The sequence below is a fragment of the Nerophis ophidion genome, linkage group LG12, assembly GCF_033978795.1.
Source record: "Nerophis ophidion isolate RoL-2023_Sa linkage group LG12, RoL_Noph_v1.0, whole genome shotgun sequence".
NCBI lineage: Eukaryota > Metazoa > Chordata > Actinopteri > Syngnathiformes > Syngnathidae > Nerophis > Nerophis ophidion.
Genome location: NC_084622.1, coordinates 6,630,722 through 6,656,513, shown reverse-complemented (window position 1 = coordinate 6,656,513; position 25,792 = coordinate 6,630,722). Strand labels below are relative to the sequence as shown.

General features: G+C 39.6%; 1 protein-coding gene across 1 annotated transcript in view; it reads right to left on the bottom strand.

Annotated features, from left to right (window-relative positions):
- Positions 1-25,792, bottom strand: part of LOC133562917 (periphilin-1-like) — a 54,078-nt gene that overhangs the window by 11,609 nt on the left and 16,677 nt on the right. Inside the window, exons 5-8 of the mRNA XM_061916754.1 lie at positions 22,035-22,091; positions 17,383-17,516; positions 14,188-14,264; positions 12,376-12,525 (exon numbers count right to left, since the gene is read on the bottom strand). Coding sequence (XP_061772738.1) covers positions 12,376-12,525; positions 14,188-14,264; positions 17,383-17,516; positions 22,035-22,091 — 418 coding nt within the window. The remainder of the gene's footprint in view (positions 1-12,375; positions 12,526-14,187; positions 14,265-17,382; positions 17,517-22,034; positions 22,092-25,792) is intronic.

Sequence of the window (25,792 nt, the reverse complement as noted above, 5' to 3'; positions counted from 1 at the left end):
GGCGAGGGTCACCACTTTGTGAGCAAATGCCTGAGCAAATTGTTTAAGAACAACATTTATCAACCAGCTATTGCAAGGAATTTAGGGATTTCATCATCTAAGGTCCATAATATCATCAAAAGTCTCTGGAGAAATTGAATGCCTATGACATTGGATCCTTCAGGCAGTTCTGCATCAAAAAGCGACGTCAGTGTGTAGAGGATATCACCACATTGGCTCAGGAACACTTAAGAAAACACTTAAGAAAACCACTGTTGGTAACTACAGTTGGTCGCTACATCTGTAAGTGCAAGTTAAAACTCTACTATATAAAGCGAAAGCCATTTATCAACAACACCCAGAAACGCCGCCGGCTTCGCTGGGCCTGAGCTCATCTAAGATGGACTGATGCAAAGTTGAAAAGTGTTCTGTGGTCTGACGAGTCCACATTTCAAAGTGTGTTAGGAAACTGTGGACGTTGTTTCCTCCGGGACCAAAGAGGAATGGTAAATGGGTTGTACTTGTATAGCGCTTTTCTACCCCTTTTTAAGGAGCCCAAAGCGCTTTGACAGTATTTCCACATTCGCCCATTCACACACTGACAAACAAGCGCAACGTTCAATAGCCAGCCTCTGTCTCCCATTGAAATTGTGTCGCGCTTTATGAAGCGTGAAATACCACAACACAGACCCAAGAACTGTAGAACAACCTAATCTGTGCATCAAGCAAGAATGGGAAATAATTCCACCTAAAAAGCTTCATAATTGGTCCCCTCAGTTCCCATACGTTTACGGAGTGTTGTTAAAAGGAAAGGCCATGTAACACAGTGGTAAAAAATGCCCCTGTGCCAACTTTTTTGCAATGCGCTGCTGCCATTAAATTCTAAAGTAATGATTTGAAAAAAAAAAAAAAGAAGTTTCTCAGTTCGAACATTAAATATCCTATCTTTGCAGTCTATTCAATTGAATATAAGTTGAAAAGGTTTGCAAATCACTGTATTCTGTTTGTATTTACGATTTTTAATGTCCAAACTTCACCAGGTTTTGGGTTTTGTAATATTGTGTTGATATTTTTACATTGTCAACAGCAATCCCCATGTATTCATAAAAACATTTAATACATGTGAGTAGGAGTGTAACGGTACGTGTATTCGTATTGAACCGTTTCGGTACGGGGGTTTCGGTTCGGTGCAGAGGAGTACCGAACGAGCTGTAAGCTAAAGTCTTAACAAGCTGCTTTCTGCCTCTGTCTCAGCACCCAGCATTGTCCCGCCCACACAACCATCTGATCGGTTACATACAAAGCCAATCAGCAGTGCGTATTCAGAGCGATGTAACAATCAATCAGCAGTGCGTATTCAGAGCGCATGTAGTCAATGCTTCAGCGTCGAGCAGATATGTGTTTAGCAGGTGAGCAGCGGACAGTTATAAAAAACACCTCCCAATCACAATTAATACTAACATCACTATGAGCCCGTTGACCTTCTAGAAACTTAAACTGCAGTTCAGCTCGCTCGCAGTTCTGGCTTGAGGTAAAGGCTAATTAGCTTTTAGCGTAACGTTAGCTCTTTTTGCTGTGTGTGTGTGTGTGTGTGTGTGTGTGTGTGTGTGTGTGTGTGTGTGTGTGTGAGTGTGCGTGTGTGTGCGGCAAAGCCCTGTCCGTCTTGTTATTTCACTTGAACTCCATGGTGTTCAGGGATGAATAGTCTCTCCTATTGCTATCTTACTATTTTTTCAGGAATAGTTACATTAATCATTAGTAATGTAGCGGCCTGGTTTTGAATGGCAGGGTCCCTGCTATCACATGTTGACAAAAATATAACATTTACATAATAAAAGTCAACTACGGGCTTCCCAAATGCTGTAATAAATTAAGCATGATGAGTTGACTTTAAACTGTTTAATGTTGAACTTTTTATATGTAAAAGAAAGAAAAGTTTTGTCATTTTATTTAATCTGAGCAACAACTTGAGGCAGTTTAATGTGGATTAACATGGGCAGGATTATTATAGTGTTCCCAATGTTAAAAGTATAAAGCCATTGTTTACAAATTTGGTAAATAAATAACCAAAACATTTATATTTTCTTGTTTTCTTACTGTACCGAATGAACCGAACCGTGACCTCTAAACCAAGGTACGTACCAAACCGAAATTTTTGTGTACTATTACACCCCTACATGTGAGCTGTATACTCTCAAACTCATAAAAACATTTACACTATAACCTGTTAGCAGAGATAAGGTAAAAAGTACTTCTTGCCAACTTGAAACCAATGTTCCCTCTCAAACCAGGTGTAAGGTAGGCGGGTAAATAGGACATACAAAAAAGGCATCGCTCATAACGGACAAATAAAAGAAGAAAGTCAAACAGCACAGGGCTACCTCCAGCCTGTAGAAAAGTGCAGTTCTATTTCTTCTAGTGTTAATTATTTGGTTGAACTCGCTGCAGCATGCTCTTAAAGTCATTGACTTGCTTCATTCCTGCACTCTAAGCCCGCTACTCTCTTTTAGGGCTCGAGCAGGAGGGAAACTACAGAATCGAATCTAATGGTAGGATACAGTTTGTTATTACAGCTATGAACGGAATACTTGTAATTATTTCTGCACAACAACCAGCTTTGTGCTTACAGACAAGCCAGGAGAAAAATAATCCTCGACTGTGATGCTTTAAAGTCTGTGATGACAGTTCTCAGCGCCACAAAACATAACGACATAGTTATTCTGCACCTGCGACCACATGCGCTGTAACCCATGAAGTTGACAGTGCTTAATAGGACAGGAAAAGTTTTAAATAACAATTTAATGCTCTCAACTGTCACAAAAAACAAACAAAAAAAACAGGCGTCAATAACTGGATAATACATCTAAGATACTGCCAAAATACTGACCCAGACAGACATCTCGGGCTCTGTGTCGAATCGGTACTTTTATAAGCATCGACCGAATGCCATTCGTATAACCAGGTATCAATTGACGTAAAATGTAATATTTTCATATTTTGCACATTTGTTGCTCGTGATGTTACGTCCAGTTACCACCCAGCCATCCCAAGAGAAAAATAACCATTTGAACTGTTATAGGCGCAAAGTTGAAAAGCCAGCATCTGTGATGGTATGGGGGTGTATTAGTACCCAAGGCATGGGTAACGTACACATCTGTGAAGGCACCATTAATGCTGAAAGGTACATACAAGTTTTGGAGCAACATATGTTGTCATCCAAGCAACGCTATCATTGACGCCCCTGCTTATTTCAGCATAACAATGCCAAGCCACATTCTGCATGTATTACAACAGCGTGGCTTCCTAGTAAAAGACTGAGGGTACTAGACTCACCTGCCTGTAGTCCAGACCTGTCTCCCATTGAAAAAGCCTAAAATACTACAACGGAGACCCCGGACTGTTGAACAACTTAAGCCAGTGGTTCTCAAATGGGGGTACGCATACCCCTGGGGGTACTTGAAGGTATGCCAAGGGGTACGTTAGATTTTTTTTAAATATTCTAAGAAAAGCAACAATTCAAAAATCATTCTATAAATATATTCATTGAAAAATACTTCAACAAAATATGAATGTAAGTTCACAAACTGTGAAAAAAAAAATGCAACAATGCAATATTCAGAGTTGACAGATAGATTTTTTTGTGGACATGTTTCATAAATATTGATGTTAAAGATTTATTTTTTTGTGAAGAAATGTTTAGAATTAAGTTCATGAATCCAAATAGATCTCTATTACAATCCCCAAAGAGAGCACTTTAAGTTGATGATTACTTCTATGTGTAGAAATCTTTATTTATAATTAAATCAATTATTTATTTTTCAACACGTTTTTAGTTATTTTTATATATTTTTTTCCAAACAGTTCAAGAAAGACCACTACAAATGAGCAATACTTTGCACTGTTGTACAATTTAATAAATCAGAAACTGATGACATAGTGCTGTATTTTACTTGTATTTACTGCTGAATTTCCCCCAGGGATCAATAAAGTACTTTCTATTCTATGTCTCTTTTTTTCAACCAAAAATGCTTTGCTCTGATTAGGGGGTACTTGAATTGAAAAAAATGTTCACGGGGGGTACATCACTTAAAAAAGGTTGAGAACCACTGACTTAAGCTGTACATCAAGCAAGAATGGGAAAGAATTCCACCTGAAAAGCTTCAAAAATTGGTCTCCTCAGTTCCCAAATGTTTACTGTTTGTTGTTAAAAGGAAATGCCATGTAAAACAGTGGTAAAAATGCCCCTGTGCCAACTTTTATGCAACGTGTTGCTGGCAATAAATTATAAGTTAATGATTATTTGCAAAACATGTTTGAACATTAAATATCTTGTCTTTGCAGTCTATTCAATTGAGGATTTGCGAATCATTGTATTCTGTTTTTATTTACGATTTACACAATGTGCCAACTTCACTGGTTTTGGGTTTTGTACAGAAAACAAGCATATAATTAAAAAAAACGACCTTATAATCAGCCTTTATAACAGAATACTAATGCACACATGACTTTGCATTTAAAAAGGGATGGCTGCTTTTTGACCTGCATGTTGTGTGAAAGTGTTCCAAACAAGTTCTTTATAGGATCTTTAAACCCAGATGCTATGGGGCCACACGGGTCGGGAGTCCCTGAGAAGAGCTGCAACATTAACCCGGAGGAGGAGGAACCTTGAAATCAGATCTTTGTGGAGGTACAAATATGTGAACATGCTCAGGAGTGTGAGCAGAAATATTAAATTGAGGGCAGGTTGGTAGTGAGATTACACATAGGGCCCTCACATGCAAGTCTCAAATGATGCAGGTGGGGGTCCAACATAATAGGGGAGCATTCTACAGTAAATGAGGACTCGAGGGCTGGTACACATTAGGTGATATTAAAAGCCGAGCTAGTAGTGGAAATAGTTCATCTGCGCTGATTGAAACGATGAAGGGAACTCCCTAAGAATCACTCCTAAAATCATCCCGGTTTTGAAAGGATTCTTTAAAATAATTTATAATTATTTTACCAGCTTTCCCACCATCGAATCTGTACAGCCCAGGACAGATGTTCCCGTGTTCTATGCGCCCCCAACCCCAAGCAGCGCTGGGAAACAGCCGGTTTAGCATGTGTGCGCTAATGCCAAGAGACGTACCACTGTGTGTGTGTGTGGGCCGCCTGACGTCCCGCAGGCCAATTCCTACCCCGCTTTAATAGGAACAGATAAGTGGTACGTACCGTGGTGCGGAGGGGCGGGAGAACGAAAGTACGCCTGCTCTAAATAGCAGGGCTTCACAGAACCTGTGGACTAGTTTTCATTGTGCAAGTCTTGTAGTGTCTCCCATACATTCATCCCTTCATGGCGGGCTGCCACGGATGAATTTCGACCACCATGAATAGATTTACCTTTCTACCCGTAAACATGTTCTACTGTATGTTTATGCACGTTTGGGGTGAACTTGTTTTGGTACTGTTTAATTTGAAACTGCAACTTCTGATCAATCGCAGCCCTTTTTGGTCATTAAAGTCATTACCAATATGCTATTTGCCAATATGGTGAGAAAAGTTCACTGTTGTTCTGATGAAGCGAAGGTGTACTTCAGCGGCGTCCAACTCAAATACAGAGTGGATCAAAATTTAAAACTGAACAAAGCTGCGGGCCAAGGTTGAACAAATTAACCTTTTAATAACATTTTTTGCATTGAATGTTCAACAAGCAAGGCTTATACAACTTTATAGTGACATGCAAAATCGAGTTTCAAATAATAATAAATAAAAAATATCAATGGCATATCAAATAAAATCTAAATAAAAATTTAATGCCTCTTTTCTTAAGTAAATATCAAAATAAACTTTTTCCACAGGCTAAAAATAAATTTGAAAATAAAAAAACAATAATGAATGAATCAAACATTCAAGCCCTGAAGTAGCAAGATAAAGTGCATGAATAAAACGTTAATTATTGCTATAACTCAATAATGCAAAATCAACTTTCAAAAAACATCAATGGTATATTAAATACATTTTAAATAAAAAATTGAATGCATCTTTTCTATTTGCAGCCTTCTGAGGTAAATATCAACATTACCTTTTTCCACAGGCTAATAAATTTGAATATAAAATAATGAATAAATCAACCATTCAGGCCATTTTACTGCTCAGTTTGCGACACACTGATCTAATCTGATGTGTTCAAGCCAGATACCTGGCATCTTTGTTCGTAGCAGGGGGTGTATATGGTAGCGTCCCGGAAGAGTTAGTGCTGCAAGGGCTTCTGGGTATTTGTTCTGTTGTGTTTATGTTGTGTTACGGTGCTAATGTTCTCCCAAAATGTTTTTGTCATTTTTGTTTCTGTGGGTTCACAGTGTGGTGCACATTTGTAACAGTGTTAAAGTTGTTTATACGGCCACCCTCGGTGTGACCTGTATGGCTGTTGATCAAGTATGCCTTGCATTCACTTGTGTGTGTGTGTGTAGAAGCCGCATATATTACGTGATTGGGCTGGCACGAGGTTTGTATGGAGGAAAAGCAAACGTGACGACAGGTTGTAGGGGATGGTTAACTTTCGGGAGGGGCACCGAATTTTGGGAGGGTTGGCAAGTATGAGTATTAGCGGTGATTGCGGTGTTACAAACTCCAGGTTGCATATTTTATGACTGTCTCAGAATCCTGCTCGGAAAGCCCAGGGGTAGTAGTGCCAGCAAGCTAATTTGTGATTTTGGGATAAACACCTTCCACACCACCCTGAGAAAACTGATGTTTAAGTTTATATGTATACAGCAGAGGTCCGAAAATTATCTTATTGTACAGATAACCAATCCTAGGTGTAGTTCTGTTAGGTACCAATCGTATATATGGAAACACTGGTATCTGTGCCTTTAATAGAATGAGTAGACATTTTTTAAGGATTAATATACACTTTTTATTGCTGCTTTTATTTATTTATAAATGGTAAATGGGTTATACTTGTATAGCGCTTTTCTACCCTCAAGGTACTCAAAGCGCTTTGACACTATTTCCACATTCACCCATTCACACACACATTCACACTAGGGCTGGGCGATATATCGATACACTCGATATATCGTGGGTTTGTCTCTGTGCGATTTAAAAAATTACTATATCGTGATATTCGAGTATATGTTCTCACACAGTTGCTTTTAGCTGCGGGCATTACACTGCATGCGTTTCCCACTCTTTCTTGTCTCTCCTTCTCACAGACATAAACTAGCGCACCTTCTTATAAATGTCACGCGTGTAACGTCACACGCCCTCCCTGAACAGAGGTGTAGCTACATGGGTAACATTAGCTGAGATGCTAACAGTACGCTGCGAGTGGTAATACGAGAGAGAGAAGGTGCCAATCTGGTAACAAATGAAGGAAGAATTAATTCCCAAAAAAAACAGTACGGGATGTTTCGGCTTCAAGCGGGAATATGTTGAACATTTATGCGGCTTATTGAAATATCTTGTGTGACATCATGCACAAAAGTGTACTTTGTTTTGATATGTCATCTTAGTGACATCATGCACAAAAGTGAGCTTGTTTTAAAATGTATTTGACAATCTTGCACTTTCTGTTTTGAAATGACATGAATGATTGTGCTACTGCTTAATAACTGTTTAGTAAATACAGTTTTGCTGAATTGACTTAGTTGTGATTTCCCTCTCTGCATGAAAGTTTAAAATGAGCATATATTAATGCAGTATGAACAAGAATGTTTTAATTTAGACACATAATAATCATACTGCTGTGATTATATGCATCAATTGTTCATTCAAGGCTAAGGCAAGATATCGCGATCTATATCGTGTATCGCGATATGGCCCAAAAATATCGAGATAATAATAAAAGGCCATATCGCCCAGCCCTAATTCACACACTGATGGCGGGAGCTGCCATACAAGGCCCTAACCACGACCCATCAGAAACATGGGTGAAGTGTCTTGCTCAAGAACACAACGGACGTGACGAAGGTGGCAGAAGGGGGGGATCGAACCAGGAACCCTCAGATTGCTGGCATGGCCAATCTCCCAACCGCACCACGCCGTCCCCAAGATGCCTTTTATTGAATATGCACAAACAGTGTTTTAATATTATGTGATAATGCCCTTTGTATTGTACTTTTTTGTTTTATGTACTCTATGATAATCTGGAAAGCTTCACATTTTGTTATGTTACAGCCTTATTTCAAAATGAAATAAATACATTTTTGTCCTCCAAATTCTACAGACAATATCCCATAATGACAAAGTGAAAATGTTTTTTTTTATGTACTCAAGTTTTTACAGCCTTTTCTCGATACTTACACAAGCAATTACAGTCTCAAGTATTTTTGAATACGAGCTTGGCAGACCTATGTTTTAGTAGTTTCGCACAATCCTCTTTGCAGCGCCTCTCAAGATCCATCAGGTTGGATGGGAAGCGTTGGTTTTCATCCAGTATGTCTCTGTGCATTGCTGCATTCATCTTAAGGCATATCCCCACAGAAACGCTTGTTAAATTTTTGTTTTGGGTTTAAAAAATCAATGCTTCCCCAAGTGTCCTGCCAATAGTGAGTCACATCCAGGCGGAAATGTTTCCTGGGTGAATATGATGTAATACAGTGTCTTGCCATAAGTGGCGCTGTAAGGAACCACCAAAACTATAGTAGAACAAACTGCACGCGCATGAAGTTCTATTCTCTCAGAATCATAACAAAAAAGTGATAATGGCAGATGCACGCACAGAAAGGGACTTTTGTTTGGACAGACCACAAGTTGGAATTACTACTGAAATATCAAGAGAATGCTGATTGGGAGTTCTAAAGATTCTTCATCAACTGAAACTCGACTCATTCTACAGCTTCTCCTCGAATACTTGCAGTCATCGACGTCATCATTCTCGGCCACTGAGGTGGCTTCGGTGAAAAGCTTCACTGTTTCCACTTAAGAAAGGTTTTGTGGGGACAGGTCTTTAGTCTAGTGAGGGAGGTGACCAAGAACCTGATGGTCACTCTGTCAGAGCTACAGCCTTCCTCAGTGGAGAGAGGAGAACCTTCCAGAAGGATACTCCACCAATCAGGCCTGTATGGGTGGCCAGAAGGAAGCCATTTCTTAGCAAAAAGTTTTCCAAAATGCACCAGAGACACTCTCAGACCATGAGAAACTAAATTTTTTGGTCTGAAGAAAGAAAGCTTGAAGTCTTTGGCGTGAATACCAGGCATCATTATTGGAGGTAACCAGGCACCGCTCATCACCAGGCCAATACCATTCCTACAGTGAAGCATGGGGGTGGCAGCTTATTTTTTTTCGCAGCAGGAACTGGGAGACTAGTCAGGATAGAAGGAAAGATGAATGCAACATTGTACAGAAACATCCTGGATGAAAACCAGGGAGATTAGGAGGTATTGCAAAGACAGATAGGCAAAGAGAAAAGGGCCAAACTGCCCAAAGATAGGTGTGTCAAGCTTGTGGCATCGTTTAAAAAAAGACTTAAGGCTGTAATTGCTGCCAGAGGTGCATCAACAAAGCATTGAGCAAAGGCTGTGAATACTGAGGTACATGTGATATTTTTTTTGTAACAGATTTGTAGAGACAAGCGTTAGAAAATGGATGAATGGATTTGTAAAATTTAACAAAACATTACAAAACCACTTCTCACATTGTTACTATGGGGTATTCCATTTTGGAATAAGGCTGTAAAATAACAAAATGTGAAAAAAAGTGAAGCACTGTGAATACTTTACGGATGCACTGTGTTTAAAAAATGAATGGCTTTTAAGCATGGGTGATATCTAATTGATGTTCTGGCAGGATAATAGTTAGAATGACAGCTGTGTGTGTTTAGTAAATAGTGTCTGGCTGCTAGAGAAATGAGCTACTTATTGTGGCGAACCTGCACATGCAGATTAAGGACTACAGTTTAATTGACACATATCAGGGTTTCCCGCAGTGCTTTGTTGTTAAGGCGGCCACCTTAACGACCAAGAGCCCCCGCCTAAACTAAAGTCTTTAAAAAAAATAAAAAATCTTAACAAGTTACTCTGCTTAGTTCTGCGTCTGCCTCTGTCAGTATGTTTCTGCAGCACCCAGCCACAGAACCATCTTATTGGTTACACGCAGACCGGTGACAGCCAAATCAGCAGTGCGTGTTCAGAGCGCATGTAACGTGGAGCGAGCAGAAAGGTGTTTTTAGCAGGCAAGGCAGCGGACTCTCCCCAAATGATAATAAACACCTCCCAGTCAACTACTAGTAACATCACTATGAGCCCATTGACGTTCTAGAAACAAGCGGCAGCTCAGCTTACTCGCAGTCTTTGAGATGAAGGCTAGTTAGCATTTAGCGTAACGTTAGCTCACTGTGCGGTGTGTGTGCGCGTGTGTTACGGACAGCAAAGCCCTGTCTGTCTGAGAAAGACAAGCATTATTGACTTACAGTTAAAAACTAAGTTATTTCACTTGACCTTTTTTGTGTTGATTGACCTGTGTTCAAGCAGCAAAAAAGGACATTATGATAAATGAAGAGTTTCTGTCTCTGAGAGTTGATATAATAATGTAACTGCATCATAAAGCCTACATGAACTCCATAGTGTTCAGGGATGAATAGTCTCTCCTATTGCTATTGTACTATTTTTTCCAGCTATAGTTATATTAATCATTAGTAATGTAGCAGTCTAGTTTTGAATGACAGGGTCCCGGCTATCACATGTTGATAAAAATATAACATTTACATAGTAAAAATCAACTACAGGCTTCCCAAATGCTGTAATAAATTAAGGAGAGACCCCAAAAGGGACAAGCGGTAGAAAATGGATGGATGGATGAATGGAGTTGAGCATATGTCAGCATGTGGCTCCACTTTTAACTTTTTTTTTTTTCAAACGCTTACTCACAGTAACTCATTAATTTGACTTTGTAGGTCATTATTTTAGTATCTCAGGTAACTAGGACTGTTATGTTTTTACTTTACGGAAAAAATATCGAGTTATATATTGTATATTGCCATTCAGCAAATGGAGCGGAAAAAACAACCAAAAGTTGTAGGCTTCTTCACGCGACGAAGCCGGCCTACGTCACCGCAGTCTGTAGTCTATTGCCCCCCAGGCTGTGGTGGCAGCGACAAGGTGGAGAGGTGATGGCGACAGGCCGAGTTCCATCGACCCTTACACCCACCCATTCCCTTCCCCGGTCTGTCCGCCGGAGAGACACCACCTTAACTAACACATTTTCTGGGAGAAACACTGCTTATTATATAAAAGTATAATTTGGTGAAATTATACATTTTTCAGTTCATATGTAAATATGTTTATCCTATTAGATTAAAAAATACTGTACTTGGATATTTCAGTGTCACACTTTACATGTAAATTGCTTCGTTTTTTTAATTTAGCGTGTTGGCCCTGCGATGAGGTGGCGACTTGTCCAGGGTGTACCCTGCCTTCCGCCCGATTGTAGCTGAGATAGGCGCCAGCGCCCCCCGCGACCCCGAAAGGGAATAAGCGGTAGAAAATGGATGGATGGATGGAAATAGCAACTATAATAATTATAATAATGAGGCCTTGTCAAGCCAAATTTCTTCCCCCCTACAAAAACCTTCCCCCCCATTTACTTCCGGGGTCATAATTAATACAGACATTTGTTAACGCTATATTATAAAATTATAACGCTATATTATAAAAATACAGACGTTTTGTTAACGCTATATTATTAAGAAAATTAAAAAACAATTTACAAACACAAGCTATGGGATGACGCATTTACTTCTGGGGTCACGTTTCCTCTTATGTCATCCCATAGCTTGTGTTTGTAAATTGTTTTTTAAATTTTTTTATAATATAGCGTTAATAAAACGTCTGTATTTTTATAATATAGGGTTATATTTTTATAATATAGCGTTAACAAAACGTCTGTTTTAATCATGACCCAGGAAGTAAATGGGGGGGGCGTTTGCAGGGAGAAGAAATTTGGCGTGACAGCCTAGTTAGACATTGTATGTCATTGATATGGGACATGCAGTCTTTGAGGTTTATTAACTTACTATTATATAGTTGAATATTGTCTTTTAATGCATGATACCTAATTCGAAATAAACTATGTGCCTCCATACTTTTGTACATCTATAACTCCTTGCCAGTTTACAACAAAGTGTAGGCCACTAAATAGTTGGAAATGTCCACCCACATGATGTTGGAAAATTATTTTGATCTCAAGAAAAATTATTTTCCTAACAAGTGTATGGATATACTCCAGTTCTTCAATATCTCAAGCTTGTATAGTTGCCTCTAATCCTTTGCTAAACCCAGACATCTGCGCAGCCGATGAAAACAGAACGGTGGCCATATTGAGATGTTTGCCCCCCACAACCAGAAGTAAGGCAGGTTCTAGGTAACGTGGATGCAACCCAGCAATTTAATTTAAGACCTGCCTTTTCATCCTAATTACCTTTTTAATATCCAGTGCCTTGGCTTTAATGGCTTCAGATCGTCGGGCCATTACGACTTCATCTTGAGTCGTCTTGGCCTCTGCGCTGGGAGGGGCCACCTCTACCACCACCTTCTCCTCCACGTCTGCGCCGGAGTCAGAGGGTTGTTCCTATTGGGAGAGCAAAAAGGTCAAGAGTCAACAGCGAGGTCACCAGGTTCACAAACTGGTTCTGATTTCAAAGCGCTTTCAAATAAGACACAACTTTGCTCTTGAAGTAGTGTTGAGTTCTTGTTTTGGTACGAGCGCCTGTTTACGCGAGCCACATGTCGACAGCAGAGATGACACAAACGCATCTAAAACACTTGAATACTATTTTAGTATACAAAGACCATACAATGCTCATGTCAGTTCCTTATTTTTAACTACCGAATAAGCACTCTACAGAGTCTATTAACATCACTATTAGGGCTTGGCGATGGCCTTTTTTTAATATTTCGATAATTTTAGGCCATATCGCGGTACATGATATATATCTCGATATTTTGCCTTAGCCTTGAATTAACATTTGATACATATAATCACCGCAGTATGATGATTCTGTGTCTACATTGAAACATTCTTGTTCGTACTGCATTAATACATGTTCATTTTAAACTTTCATGCAGAGAGGAAAATCACAACTAAGTCCATTGACCAAAAGTGTATTTATTAAACAGTTATTAAGCAATGGCAAAAATGTTCATGTCATTTCATAACAGAAATTGCAAGATTGTCAGAGAAATTTTAAAACAAGCTATTAGTGCACTTTTATGTATGATGTCACTAAGATGACATATCAAAACAACACTAAAAAAGTGCACTTTTTGTACAGAATACCACTACAGTAATTTAAAACAAATAAAGTGCACTTTTGTGCATGTCTCACAAGATATTTAAATAAGTGTCAAATAAAAATGAGCTGCATAATAGGAAATAAAATAGTATTCGTCTTTTGCTATGTGGTAGGTTCCTGCGGACATTATCTCCTTTTGTTGTTGTTTCATACGGTGTTGATCTGGAAATGTTTGCCTCGGCATTTTGTGGGTGTGGCACCGAATAGAGATGTTGATATGCGGAGTAAGCACTCTTCATTCTTTAGCAGGTGACTTTTCAAATGATGCTACATATTAGCAGTAATGCTACTTTTGGTAGCAATGCTTTTGCCCAACACTTAATAAATTACGGTTCTCTGTTCGACATATTCCCACTTGAAGTCAAACCACCCCCAGACGATGGACCCCCTGCTGTTTTTCTTGGGCATTAATTCTTCCTCCATCTGTTACCAGATTCGCACCTTCTTTCTCTCGTATTACCACCCGCACCACAGCTAACATTACCCATGCTATCTCTCTGCTCCGGGTATAAGTATGTGACGTATGACGTGACAGTATGTGACGTGTGTAAGAAGGTGCGCTTGCTCTCTGTGAGAAGGAGAGACAAGAAAGAGTGGGAAGAGCCTGTAGTGTAATGCCAGCAGCTAAAAGCAACTGCGTGAGAATGTATACTCGAATATCACGATATAGTCATTTTCTATATCGCACAAAGACAAACCCGCGATATATAGAGTATATCGATATATCGCCCAGCCATAATCACTATTACATATTCTTAATCCTTTCTTCTCCATTAGAAAAACACTTAGTGCACATTAGAAATATCAGTAACTGCTGAGACACAGAGAATGTGTTAGAATAAAAAACTACTTCCTCCTAGTCTTTTTCGGACATGTTGAATTGCGCAAGTGCAAACGTGGTGTACCATAATCTGGTCTGAAATTAACTAGATCCTTACCATTGACAATGAAGCCGTTTGAGGAGTTTCCTCCACGGGGCTGCTCGGAGTGGGCACTGTTACAGTCAGGGTTTCATCTATTGAACGAAAAAGAAATAGTACGACAAAATTTAAGGCGAAACAGGCAGTGGATCAAAAGAAATAGTAAGACAAAATGTAAGGCAAAACAGGCAGTGGATCAAGTACCAACCAAATATTGGGTACGTTCATGCTTGTCATGTCGGCTTGAGGGAGAAACGGCAACTCTTGGTTTGGTCAAGTGTGAACGCAATCATATATACCCGAGCTTGAGAGATTATTACCAAGTAAAGCATATCAATTAGAGACAGGTCTTATCTCAAAACACTTTTGGTTGGGATGACCCTCAGTCATGAAAGCTGTTCAATCGACTCCTTACTTTATGTATACGTTTACTGCAAAGACTTTCAGTTTCAGTTTACTTTTCAGTTTATGGCCCCGACTTGAGTACCGAACCACAAGTGTGAACACAGTCTTAATTAAACAGTCTCTAAAAGAGTTGCATGGATTTTTACTGTTGCATTTCCTGGATCAACATGTTACAGGTGATAATGATCGCTGACTATAAACCTTGCACATCTTAAGTTTATCCAGCAGTTTAATCACCTAAAATTGAATGTTTGTAAAAAAAAAATAAAAAATAAAAAAGAAGATAGTTCTATATGTTTATAGACACTGAGATAATGCACACCAAAACCCCACAACCCCACTTCAGCATGCTCCCCTGGCCTAATTAGTGTTCCAGATGGAAGTGGGCGGTACAACAGTTTTTTTCTCAGGTTTATTGCATCTTCAAAAGGTTGGAGCAACAAAGAACGACATTTTCAGCACATAAATACGCTTGTGCAGCTTTGGAAAAAATCAAAGCAAAAGCCATTACGATTCGCGCTCGCTCTAATGATCTCCACCTTGTCGAATGAATTGAAAACATCTCTTGTAAACCCGGGCCTTCTTTTTCCTTGGGTGGACGTAAAAGTCCTGAAGCGAGCATGTGAAATGAGGAATCCAACGTGATCCTGAGGACATGGTTGAGCCTCAAGGCAATCTACTCCCTCGCTGAGGAGGTCAGGATGTGAAGCCGAAGGACCCAAATAAACCAAGGTTATCTTTTTTTTTTTTTACCCCCATCCCCAAACTATGAAAGTGCATGTGATGGTTGTGCCGATAATAAATTAACATGTGACCAACTAGCATTACACGCCACCTGTGGAAACAGATGCCTTCATGGGAAGGTTTCATTTTACTGGACAGTTAGGTGATAAGCATCATAATGATTTATGCTTCGTTGGCAGTGAGATGTGAGGATAACGCATTCATGTGTGTCCTTAATATTCCATAAGGTGTTGAAATAACACAAACAACTACCGTATTTTTCGGATTACAAGTCGCTCCGGAGTATACGTCGCACCGGCCGAAAATGCATAATAAAGATGGAAAAAAACATATACGTCACTAACATAAAATCTTCATATTTAATTGCGGGCCGCGTGTCTGAGACCCCTGGTTTACACATAGCACAAAGCAAAAAAAAAATCTGTATACAGTGTTATTTCATTATAAATGTCAAGAGTCTTGTGGCTCCCATTATTTTCTTTATTTTGTGAAATGGGTCAAAATGGTTCTTTTAGTGGAAAAGGTTGCTGACCCCTGCAGTAGGTCTATCGTAAAACTGTTGCGACGTGTGGGTTCATTTATTATTTGAGTAAGACCACAGCTATCAATTATAGTCTGGAGCCCCACGCACGGTGGGTCCGATAGGGTATTCATATGGATATTAAAGTCCCCCATTCTAATTATATTATCGGCGTGCGTCACTACATCAGCAACGAACTCTGAGAATTCACTGATAAAATCCGAATAGGGCCCTGGGGGGCGGTAGATAACAGCCAGGTATAGAGGCAGCGGTGTGACAGACCTCATAGTAGGCACCTCGAATGATTTATATTTATTATTTAGGTTAGGACTAAGGTTAAAGTTTTCGTTGTATATTAGTGCGACCCCCCCCCCCCACCCGTTTTAAGGGGACGGGCAATATGCGCATTCGTAGTTAGGAGGAGATGCCTCATTTAGCGCAAAAAAGTCGTCTGGTTTAAGCCAGGTTTCGCTGAGACCGATGACATTAAGATTGTTGTCTCTAATGACCTCATTAACTAATAACGTTTTGCGAGACAATGATCTTATGTTTAAAAAGCCCATATTATAGGTAGTGGGCTGTTTTAAGGAGTTTTTGATCAAACTATCCGTAGTAGCAATATTAATAATGTTGCGTTTATTATGCGTAGTGCACTTAAAATAATTACGACCATATCTAGTAATTGATATGACGGGAATTTTCAGATTGTTTGCTTGGTGCTGTGATAAACTGAACGCATCATAATTTGCCACTTCAGTAGAACGCATGTCCAACAGAAAAAACATTATGTGAGTTGTGAATTATTCTAAGAAAATTGCTATGTGTGCAGGGATTATCAGACCTGCCGCTGACTAGTTCTAATTTAACTGACTCCTCACCCAGACTAGCAGGCTTGCGTATTCTATTTAAATCCAGCTTCAGGTAGTCCAGTTTGTTCTCCAGGGAGCGGACGTTTGAAAGCAGGATGGAAGGAAGCGGCGTTCTGTGGGGATTAGCCTTTTGCTTTGTTGCTAGCCCCGCTCGGCATCCCCACTTCTGCTTCCGATCACACTGCTTACGTGTCTTTGTTGACGGTCCCCGCTGGTACTATACTCCGCTGCGTCAAAGGGCGCTGGATGTAGCCGGCGAAAATATGATATAGACATAATATATCAGTATATACAATATACTGTACACATATTATGTAAATGTTACGTATATTTGTTATATTTTATATCACTATATTTAGTCTATTCATTCCTGCATTGTCCTTTCCATCCTTACACTTTCCATTATTGTAACTGAGCTACTGTTTGGAACAATTTCCTTTGAAGATCATTAAAGTTTGTCTAAGTCTAAGTCTTTTAAAACATTTCCTGTATAGATAAATGTTTCATGCTGGCAACAGTTTGACCCTAAAACAACTTAATTCACTTGACATTAATTAATTTGGGAAGAAAAGCTTTGAAAGCACACAAAATGGAATTGGATTGTGTTCGTACCATGATGTTGCATTTGTTTTCATTCCATCACCTCAGCTGTTCATTAGCCACAAAAATGCTTACTCTTTGGAGGCTGGGCAGAGCCTTTGTCCGACTCAGAGGAGCAGGTCTTCTTGGCAGGTGGAGGGCCTTTCCTCTTTCCGGAAAAACGCTCAGACTCGTTCTTGGAGGGCCTGTGATGACTACGATCCTTTTGACTGAAAGGGAACCACGACATGAAAATAAGGCAAGATATAGTTTAAATGCGTCCTGTCAAACCATTCATTTTGAATTTTGATTAATCGTGATGATTGCAGTAAATTATTTGCTTGCATAATTTAAATTACCGTATTTCTTTGAATTGCCGCAGGGCATATAGTATGCGCCTGCCTTGAATCACTTCGCAAAATAATTAGCGCATGCTTAGTATTACCGCCTGGTCAAACTTGTGACATCACGAGTGACACATCCCCAGTCATCATTTTCAAAATGGAGGAGGTAATTTGAAATTGTATAAAGAGAAGAAGATTAAGAGCTATTCAGTAGGATTTAAGGTCCAAGCTTACATCACACTCAAATTTTTACTGCATGCCTTTGGTAAGTGCAGGAGTGAGGAGAGGTTTAAATTTATTAGCGCCTGCTTACTTTTACCACATGCCTTTGGTAAGCGCAGGAGTGAGAAGAGGTTTTAAATTAATTAGCGCCCCGGCGGCAATTCAACAAAATACGGTAACTTTTAAAAAGACCCCAATATTTTGACATGAATGCAATTTCATTGTTAGAATGTTGTACCCGATATTAAAAAAAATATATTGTACTTAAAAGCACATTATGTATTTACCCTAAACTTGGCAACAGTTTGGAAAAAGTTAAATCTATATACTCAGGGCATTTAATCGATCGCAACTGGACGAGAAGATGTTTCGCGTCTGATCCAATAGGCCTCGTCAGTTCATGCTTTTAGACCTACATTGCTCAGATCTAGTCTTATGGACGGATTGGTTAGATCTAGGCTAGCGGCTGGTGCAAACACCCCAAGTATTTACACTCCAACAACAGGAGGGTGTGCCTGGGCAAGGATGGTTCTGCCTTATTGTGGTGAGAAAAACTCTGACATATAGAATTGCTAAGTATGTGGCCACCATCTTAGCACCTTTGTGCTACGATGTCCAATGTTCCATGGACTTTGTGGCGAAGATCAGAGACCTAAAACTGGACAACATTGGTTTCATTTAACGTCACCTCCCTATGACAACCCAGGATGCAGTAGAGACTGTAAGGCAACGTCTACTAGGTGATTGATTTTCTCCCTCTCTGTGTGTGTGTGTGTGTGTGTGTGTGTGTGTGTGTGTCAGTCATTGGTACTTTAACTTTAGTTTACTGTGTGGAACAATTTCCGTTGTGGATCAATACAGTTTGTTTAAGTGCCGAAGTGCGAAAAGCTGGTGAGTCGTCACATATAATTGCACTGTTGAAGGACAATGTCGTGGTTGTCTTGAGTTTCCAATCATTTCTACAACTCTTATTTTTTTTAGATAGAGTGATTGGAGCACATACTTGTTCGTCACAAAAAAAATTCATGAAGTTTGGTTCTTTTATGAATTTATTATGGGTCTACTGAAAAGGTGACCAAATCTGCTGGGTCAAAAGTATACATACAGCAATGTTATTATTTGGTTGCATGTCCTTTGGCAAGTTTCATTGCAGTAAAGCGCTGTTGGTAGCCATCCACAAGCTTCTGGCAAGCTTCTGGTTGAATTTTTGACCACTTCTCTTGACAAAATTGGTGCAGTTCAGCTAAATTTGTTGGTTTTCTGACATAGACTTGTTTCTTCAGCATTGTCCAGACATTTAAGTAAGGACTATGGGAAGACCATTCTAAAACCTTAAGTCTAGTCTGATTTAGCCATTCCTTTACCACTTTTGACGTGTGTTTGGGGTCATTGTCCTGTTGGAACACCCAACTGCGCCCAAGACCCAACCTCCGGGCTGATGATTTTAGGTAGTCCTGAAGAATTTGGAGTTAATTCTCCTTTTCATTGTCCCATTTACTCTCTGTAAAGCACCAGTTCCATTCGCAGCAAAACAGGCCCAGAGCATAATACCACCACCACTATGCTTGACGGTAGGCTGGTGTTCCTGGGGTTAAAAGCCTCACCTTTTCTCCTCCAAACATATTGCTGGGATTTGTAGCCGAACAGCTCAATTTTTGTTTAATTTGACCACAGAACTTTCCTACAGAAGGTCTTATCTTTGTCCATGTGATATCAGATGAAACAAAATTTGATGATAGGAACTACTAGTTAGAGCCGTGTATACAGAGAGTATGGCCAACTCTGTTTCAAAGTCGGTAGCAAACATGGCGCCCTGTATTGATTTAGGAGATTCTCTGGCAATTCCCTGATTGGTCGGAAGGCCCTCACGTGACTATAGGGCGTCATGTTTGCTACAACCCTTGCAACAGAGTTCGCCATACTCTCTCTATACACGGCTCTGCCATTAGTGGTACACCAAAGTGTTTTATTTTTAAATATTCAAACACAATGTTACTGTTCAACTACCGTATTTCCTTTAATAGCCGCCAGGGCGCTAATTAATTTAAAACCTCTTCTCACTCCTGCGCTTATTCAAGGCACGCGGTAAAAGTAAGCAGGCGCTAATAAATTTAAAACCTCTTCTTACCCTTGCGCTTACCAATAGCATGCAGTAAAAAATTGTGTGATTAAAAAACAAAATAATAATAAAAAATTATTCTGCAGCTGCGGCCCGGTGGTTGGCGACCACTGCTCTACAACATGTCATCGCGACCGCCTTTACACATCGCTATCTGCGTGCCGGCCGGACGCATGCATTTTGCTGCTTCTCATACGAGATTGCAATGCATACTTGGTCAACAGCCATACCTTTTACACTGATGGTTGTGATATAAACAACTTTAACACTCTTACTAATATATGCCACACTCTGTGAACCCATACCAAACACATTTCTGGAGAACATGGCTCTGTAACACATTATAAACGCAACATAAGAATTACCCACAATGCTATCCATCCATGACTCTTTGCTATATTATACACGCGCCCACCTCAACCAACGCATGGAGAGGGGGGGTTTGGTGCTAGTGAGGTGTTTGATATAGCCAAGAGTCATGGATGCATGGCATTGTGGGTAATTCTTATGTTGTGTTTATAATGTGTTACAGAGCCGATGTGCTCCCGAAATGTGTTTGGTGTGGGTTCACAGAGTGTGGCACATATTAGTAAGAGTGTTAAAGTTGTTTTATATCACAACCATCAGTGTGATCTGTATACCTGTGGAACAAGACCCCTGGTTTACACATAGTAAAAGTAAAAAAAAACTCCTCCGCCATTTTGAAAATGACAACAGGGGAAGCGTCACTCGTGACGTCACAAATTTGACCCGGCGGTAAAAGTAAGCATGCGGTAATAAATTTGGGGAGCGAGTTTGACCCGGCAGTAATTTAAGGCAGGCGCATATTACATGCCCAGCGGCTATCCAAGGAAATACAATATATGTAATATTACAATGGCCAAAATATTACATATACTTGCTAAATAAAACCTCTGCCTTGTTTTTAATAAATACTTAGGCCTACTATTCTATTGTGACTTATTATTGGTCATTATGGTGGTACTTGGAGAGCCAAGCGTTTTCTGAGGTGGTACTTGGTGAAAAAACTTAGAGAATCGCTGCTGAAGAAGTCCGTTCTCCAATGTAATGGTACAAAATTATTACTTCATAAAACTACTGTAGTTGTTAGTAATACTTTCTATCGTATTGTTTTTATACAGTATTATCTAAATACTACTTATCTAGCTATCTTTTTTCTTTTTAAAGGGCATGTTACATTTTACAATTGCGCTATATTGGGGAGGGCCTACCACCAATCAAAATACTATCAAATCCATTTTCTTTTTTTTTAAATGGAAGACCATTTCAGATACAAGTGTTTTGAATTAGGAGCTCTGTCACAAAACCAATGAAGTTAAGTTCAAGTCTAAAAGTGATAATAAAACATTTTTTAAACAGGTTACAGGTTTAAGAAGTTCTTCTTGGCTGCTGACATGACGCAGCCAGTATGTAATAACTTCTTTTAAATGTTTTTATCCTTATTTTGATTGATTTTTCAAAGTTAGGGATCATGATTCTGATGTGAATCTATTTCTGGAGCACCCCTAATGGATAGTGAATCTTTAAAGCAACATGTAATACAAGCTGTACACGGACTACTTTGAAGTAAATCAAAGTTGATTTTCCTTTGCATTGTGCCTTAGGTTAAAGTTAAAGTACCAATGATTGTCCCACACACTCTAGGTGTGGCGAAATGTGTCCTCTGTATTTGACCCATCCCCTTGTTCACTCCCTGGGAGGTGAGGGGAGCAGTGAGCAGCAGCGGTGGATGCACTCAGAAATAATTTTTGGTGATTTAACCCCCAATTCCAACCCTTGATGCTGAGTGACAAAATGGGTGGGAGGTAATGGGTCCCATTTTAGTAGTCTTTGGTACGACTCGGCTGGGGTGTGAATTCCCGACCTACCGATCTCAGCGCGGACACTTTAACCACAAGGCCACTGAGCAGGTTAGTGTTATTTTACTTGACAAAGTCTGTATAATAAAAATGTAATATGCTCATGTGTGACTTGATATAGAACTTTTGTACACAAGGATTAAAAATGTTTGAATGACACTGACATAAAAGGAAGTGACTTACTTTTGAGAGTGGCCCCGACCTCTGGTATTGTAATAAGGACCGGGTTGGCCATTTTGCCTGAAAAACAGAACACACAGTAAATGAAAATGTGCCCCTTCGCTATCATTACTGGTTTAGGAGGCAAAGTGGATAATGGTTGGGTGAATGGAATTAAACGGCCATTGAAGGGAAGAAGGCAAAAACCACAAAGATTTAAATTCAGACCTGCTGAGGCACACTGATCAATTTGTGGAAATAGCGGCAATCTTTCACTTTGGTCTGAGAAATAAGACCAACTCAGCACTGTCTACCCTCAATTGAAGGCAGGAACCACTGGTGAATTCAATCTAAATAAGGAGCTGAAAGTCAAGGGATGGATGGCAACGACCCAATTCCCAACATCTGTCTTAAAGCGATCAACGCCCTCCATACATGGACGCCTGTCTTTACGTGTATGTGTAGAGGTGTGAATGTTCCAAAAGCACATGACTGTTGAGGCCTCTGTCTCAACTCAATGGACCATAGCTACCCAGTGATGGCAGCATTCCTGCAGAAAAAGAGACTTGAATGTACAGAAAGTGGTGGTGGTAGCATTCCGACTATATTGGAGGTTAGAAATATTGGAGGCTATACAAGGAGGCCACAAAACGCAGCGATCATACACAACCACAACATATCCCAGAAGACACTATACATTCCAAGACATTAGCAAGCTTATTTACGTCCCTGTAATTGTTAGGTTTGGTAATGGTTTATTTTCTTGGGGACATGCTGAACCGACATGACATCGTGATAGGAAAAAGCAGAGCATTGTTAATCCTACCTCTTTCCATGTCTCAGAAATGACGGATTGTGTGACATCTGTGTTGGATTTTCAAAGCAAATAAAGGAACAGAAAAAATAAACAGTGCTATAAAATAAAATTCATCAAAAAGATTGCTGTAAAGTGGAACCTCGATTTGTTAGGGAACTTTTAGATGTATGACCTTTTAAATGGAGCCAAAAGTGTCACCGTGTGCAAACCATGTCTTAGGGCAGTGGTTCTCAACCTGTTTTTAGTGATGTACCCCCTGTGAAATTGTTTTTAATTCAAGTACCCCCTAACCAGAGTAAAACTTGTAGAAAAATAAACAAGTGATTCAATTATAAGTAATGATTTCTACACATAGAAGTAATCATCAACTTAAAGTGCACTCTGGGGATTGTAATAGAGATCCATGAACTTAATTCTAAAAATTTCTTTACAAAAAAAGAAATCTTTAACAACAATATTTATGGAACATTTCCACAAAAAAATCTAGCTGTCAACACTGAATATTGCATTGTTGCATTTCTTTTCACAGTTTATGAACTTACATTCATATTTTGTTGAAGTATTATTCAATAAATATATTTATAAAGGAATTTTGAATTGTTGATATTTTTAGAATATTTTAAAAAAATCTCACGTACCCCTTGGCATACCTTCAAGTACCCCCATTTGAGAACCACTGTCTTAGGGTACAAACACGTCTTTCATTCATTAATTGTGTGTGCCGCTGGAAGCCTAAGGGCGCTGAGGACATGACTTCCTGTGCAGTACAGTAGACATGGGCGTAGGGCTGGGCGATATATCGACATACTCGATATATCGCGGGTTTGTGTCTGTGCGATATAGAAAATGACTATATCGTGATATTCGAGTATATGTTCTCACACAGTTGCTTTTAGCTGCGGGCATTACACTGCATGCGTTTCCCACTCTTTCTTGTCTCTCCTTCTCACTAAGAATTAAACAAGCGCACCTTCTCTATACGTCACGCGTGCAACGTCACACGCCCTCCCCGAGCAAACAGGTAGCTAGATGGGTAACCTTAGCTGAGATGCTAACGGTGCGTTGTAAGTGGTAATACGTTAGAGAGAAGGTGCAAATCTGGCAACAAATGGGGTAAGAACTAATTCCAAAGAAAAATAGCACGGGGTGCATCGTATGGCAGTGGTTTGGCTTCAATCGGGAATATGTTGAACATTTATGCGGCAAAAGCATTGCTACAAAAAGTAGTAGCACTGCTAATTTGTAGCATCATTTGAAAAATCACCCACTAGAGAATGAAGAGTGCTTGAAACTGCATGTCAACATCTCCGTTCGGTGACACACCAACAAAATGCCGAAGCAACTATTTCCAGATTAACACCGTACGAAAAAAAAATCAACAACAGAAAGAGATAATGTCTGCAGGAACCTATTACAGAACTATTAAGCAGCTCATTTTTATTTGAGTTTTTTTAAATATATTGTGTGACAATATGCACAAAAGTGCACTTTATTTCTTTTTAACTATTGTAGTGGCGTTCTGTACAAAAAGTGCACTTTAATAAGTGCTGTTTTGATGTGTCATCTTAGTGACATCATGCGCAAAAGTGCACTAATAGCTTGTTTTAAAATGTCTCTGACAATCATGCACTTTCTGTTTTGAAATGACATGAATTTCTGTGCCACTGCATAATAACTGTTTAATAAATACAGTTTTGGTCAATTGACTTAGTTGTGATTTCCCTCTCTGCATGAAAGTTTAAAATGATCATATATTAATGCAGTATAAACAAGAATTTTTTAATGTAGACACATAGAATCATCATACTGCTGTGATTATATGCATCAAGTGTTCATTCAAGGCTAAAGCTAAATATTGCGATGTATATGTATCGTGACATGGCTCAAAAATATTGAGATATTAATAAAAGGCCATTTCGCCCAACCCTAGATGGGCGTGGCCATTTTGGAGAGGCTGAGCCCTCTACGTCGCATCCTGTTTATGCAGGCTATTACTCGGTCGCCATTCCCCAAGTTTTGTCCATTTTGTTTACCAAATAAGGGTCCTAAAAAAAGAAGGGAATTGCTGTGGACTTACACTTAGAAAAGAGAAGGGGAATCATTATCCGAACCGTAAATCACTGCCCCTCCTTCTCGCACTATCCTCTCTCTGTCTCCAGAAATCTTCTCTTGGTCCAAATGAGCTCTAACGTGCCTTTACAGGAGAATGGGTTTCCTATTTTTGTCTGCACCAATGGAACCCAGCATTGTGCAGTGTTCCTTGGACTGTCTGCCAGTAGAGCCCAGAACTACCAGGATGGCCTTGGTGGTGATCTTTTTCACTCTTCTCGCCTATCCACCTGGCCAGCACATGTGTCACTTTTGGCTTCCGACCACGTCCTCTGATATTTTCTACAGTGTAAAAACGTCTTGTATTTTAAATAATACTTTGCACTGTAGCCATTGGAAGATGAAAACATTTAGATATGCCCTTTCCGGACTTGTGAGCACTCATAGGTCCCCAGTGAGTTATTTTGTCCAAGCCATGACTTTCCACAAACCAACTGCAGAGAGCTGCTGTTTTTCACCTGTTGACTTGATGAAAACAGCTATTTCCAATGAATCAGGGTAATTAGGATGCTTTACAACAGCTTGGACTATTTGGAATGGTATAGAACTTTTGAGTTTTCCCATGGACTCTGACAGTTTGCTAAAAGTATGAATCATTTTAGACATGCCACTTTTTCTTCAAATGTAAATAAAACCTGTGAAACATGTTTTCCCCACAATGATGTGTTTTGTAAATAGTTTTATCTTCTGCCTGTGTTATTTCCAGTCAAGACAAAACTTGCTGGTTCAATAAAAGTAACTTAACGTCAAAATTTGACAGAGGTGTGGATAATTTTGGGCTTGACTGTGTGTGTCTGTATATACAGTATACACACACAGCACAGGCCAAAAGTTTGGACACGCCTTCTAAATCAAT